Source organism: Triticum dicoccoides, chromosome 5A, assembly GCF_002162155.2.
Source record: "Triticum dicoccoides isolate Atlit2015 ecotype Zavitan chromosome 5A, WEW_v2.0, whole genome shotgun sequence".
In the NCBI taxonomy this organism is placed as follows: domain Eukaryota; kingdom Viridiplantae; phylum Streptophyta; class Magnoliopsida; order Poales; family Poaceae; genus Triticum; species Triticum dicoccoides.
In genome coordinates, this window is record NC_041388.1 from 679986991 (window position 1) to 679990428 (window position 3438).

Below are 3438 nucleotides of genomic sequence, written 5' to 3' on the forward strand. Positions count from 1 at the left end.
TTTGGCGGGTGGGAGATATGATAGTGTGTTTTATTTTTATTAATAGTGCTTTGATTTGGTGGGCTTTTAGTGGTGTGATTATGTGTCATCTGCTAACCAACCAATATTTATGTGGAAAAATATCTGCGTCGGTGGTTGCATATAGTATACTGGTGCTACAATATCACATGGTGACGCTTCTTTCTTTTAGGTAGTGGGAGGGTGCATGAGATCGATATGTTTTTATAGGCCGGTTGCTGCTGATTGATTTAAAAAATTGTTGGTCTGGTCAAACTTGTTGACCAAATTCAAAATTAAATATCTCAACTAAAAGCTTCAAAATTAGGAAACATAGTGAATTAAAAAAATTATATGATAGATCATGAGAAATTATTGACCCGGTCAAAATCGAATGATAGAATTCTAAATTAAATACATCAATTAATTGTGAGGCCTAAAAATTAGAAAGCATAGCGTATCTATATCTATACCAATTAAAACGATCCAAATGGGCAGATCCAAACTATTTCGACCGTCAAATCATGTTATCTAGCGGTTCAAATCGCTCCAATGTTGAGCACCAAACACGTTTAACGCTCTAATTACCCACCACTGCCAGTGGTTTTAAACATTTTTTAACTCAATGTTATCCCTTGAAATCTGTCATGTAATTAATATCCTACCATTTCCGCGAAAAAGGAATTGATATCTTACCAAATACCAACATACAACAAATATATCTTACCTAATATAATGTGCAACTAATATTCTACATAATATAATTATGAATTGCACGTACATTATTACTAGTAGTATAAAAGAATTGAATAAGAGTGCATTGAGAAATTGTTGACCCGGTCAAAATCGGGTGACCCAATTCTAATTAGAGACCTTAATTGAATGTGGGCTCTTTAAAACTAGAGAGTTTAGTGTTATAGAGGATGTGACGAAGGGAGTACTTGGAGAGGCTTTCATGCAAATAGGATTGTATTTATGAATAATTAGCATCATATGTGCTCGTGGAAACATCATTTGGGCTATAATCGCGCAATTAAAAGGTAATAGAATGTAGATGTAGTGGAGTTTACTAATCATTGGGATATTTCGAAACAACGACGTGAAATACTAGTCCAGATCATAGACCCTGAACGTGAACGAATTATTTGTGCATGCATGCATGCATTACACGAACCCGAACGTGAGATGGGCTGATGGATACGTCGGCTTCACTTGTTCACCGGCGACACCAAGGCATCCTCCCTGTCGTCCTCGTCCTCGCAGTCCAGCAGACTCCAGCGGCCGTCGTCCCCCTTCACCATGCCCCTGTTCCACGGCACCCACCACGCCGCCGGCACCCCGTGCTCCTCCTTGAGTGCGTCGTACGACTTGTTCACCAGCGCCACGTCCCGCTCCACCACGTGCTCGAACCCCTCTCCGGAGGCCGTCGGCGCGCCCGCCACCCCGTGCAGGTAGCATTCCAGGTTGTGCCACACGTTCTCGTCGCCGGGCGCCTTGAGGTACGGCGACGCGCTGGTGTCGATGACCAGCTCGACACCCACGTCGTGGTACGGCAGCGCCGGGTACCTGGGCACGATGTCCCCGGAGTTGAGGACGCGCAGGACACGGAGGCCGGCGGCCGCCGCGGTGTCCAACCGCTGCTTGAAGCTGGCGCCGCCCACGCGTGGACTGGCGAACGCAAACGCCGTGACCGGGAACGTCGCCGAGGCCGTGCAGTTGTAGCCGTTCTCGGCGATGTCGAAGGCGCTCAGGGTGGCCAGCGCCGCCCCGAGGCTGTGCCCGGTCACCGTGATGCTCACCTCCTCGTCCTTGTACGTGCCCACCAGCTTCCGCACCTCAGCCAGCGCCTGACATGACATCCATGGTTGCACGAGCATGAAGCTGCATGTGAGCTCAACACTGAACAGTGTACCCTGTACCCTGCATAAGGCGACGGACACCGCCGTCGTTTAGTCACAAGCTAGATTACCTGGCCTCTGGCGCTTTCCTTGTTGTGGGTGGAGGCCGGGTCGGTGGAGGTGTAGATGGAGAGCCAGCCGCGGTGCACCATGACGTCGGCGCCAGTGGCGTCGCCGATGATGCCCGTGGGATGCACCATGGCAAACTCGAGGTCGTTGGTCCACTGCAGCGCCTGGATGGTGCCGCGCCACGCGACGACCACGTCCCGGCGCCCGAGCGCGGACTTCCCCGCGTCGGTGGCCACTGCGACGTACCCGATCCAGTTGGACTGCCTGCACCGGCTCCGCGGATGGCCGCCCTTCACGAACGCGACGGCCTTCGCGGCGTGGGCGGAGGACGTGGCGTACAGGAACCTGGTGACCCGGTACGCGGCGGCGTGGCCCGGCAGCATCACGCGCTCGAAGAAGCGCTTCCTGCCGAAGCGCGAGAGCCCGGCGTGCGGCGAGTGCCTCTCGTGGTTGAACGCGTCGTACGTGGCCTGCGCCATCTCGCCGTACCAGATCACCGTGCGCCGGAGCTCCAGGTCCAGCGGCCGCAGCAGCCCCTCCCACGACTGCTCGCCGTGGAGCTCTTTCCACCTCGCCGCTGCGGTGGCCGTGCTCGGTCCAACGAGGCGCCATTGCTCGTCCGACATGGCCGACGTCCACACTTGCACTACGAGAACTATGAACTGCTACGTGCAGCAGCTGGCTTGCTCATGCTAGATGTTTATACACGCGGCGGCAATGGCGCCTGCTGCTTTCCTGAGCTTGCTTGTGCGCGTGGCTCGATGACGAAGGCCAGGTGAAAATGGCGTGACACTGCGATATGGGGGGCACGATGACACAAACGCGTATTGGTTCGTGCGCAACTGCATGCTCCAATGGGAGACGACGGTCAGTGCGGTATCAGTGGCGCTCGCACCTCGCAGGCCATGCCAATGGCATGCATGGGCTATGCATGCTGCTTGAGTTCATCGGGTATTCTGTTACGGACATTTCGTGATGTTCTCACAGAATCTTGTCTTCCAGCCTCAGAGTCTCAGACGTAGGAGATGTAAATTACGGGCGGAAAGCTTGGCCGCTTTCTCATGTAACCATATACTACCTTTGTTCCATATACTACCTTTGTTCCTAAAATAAATATAAGCCTTTTCAGAGATTGCAAATATAGACTACATATGAAGTAAAATGAGTAAATCCACATTATACCTATGTACATCTTTATGTAGTTGGCATTGAAATCTTTAAAACAACATATATTTAGAAATGAAGGGAGTAATTTTTTTGGTGTGTCTAGGTCTCAGTCTAAGTCAAGTGATATAAAATGCAAGAAAGGAAATAAAGAAACTAACAAGAAAAAATTACACGGATCTCAACATAAGATCCTACAAATATAGCACCGATCGAGACTTGGTTAAGTCTTAGTCGATTGAGACTTAGTGATGCCTTAATTTTTTTTTCAATACTTCAGGATGGGAACTAAGAATAAAATCATGAAAAG

The 3438-nt window shown here is 50.3% G+C and overlaps 1 protein-coding gene across 1 annotated transcript; it reads right to left on the bottom strand.

Moving 5' to 3' along the window:
- Nucleotides 1–948: 948 nt before the first annotated feature.
- On the bottom strand, nt 949–2744 carry LOC119298422 (phospholipase A1-II 6-like). The gene is made up of 2 exons (XM_037575830.1): nt 1967–2744; nt 949–1844 (listed from the first exon to the last, which is right to left on the bottom strand). The coding sequence occupies exons 1-2, from the start codon at nt 2588–2590 to the stop codon at nt 1206–1208; spliced, it is 1263 nt and encodes a 420-aa protein (XP_037431727.1). The 5' UTR covers nt 2591–2744; the 3' UTR covers nt 949–1205.
- Between the last annotated feature and the right edge of the window lie 694 nt (nt 2745–3438).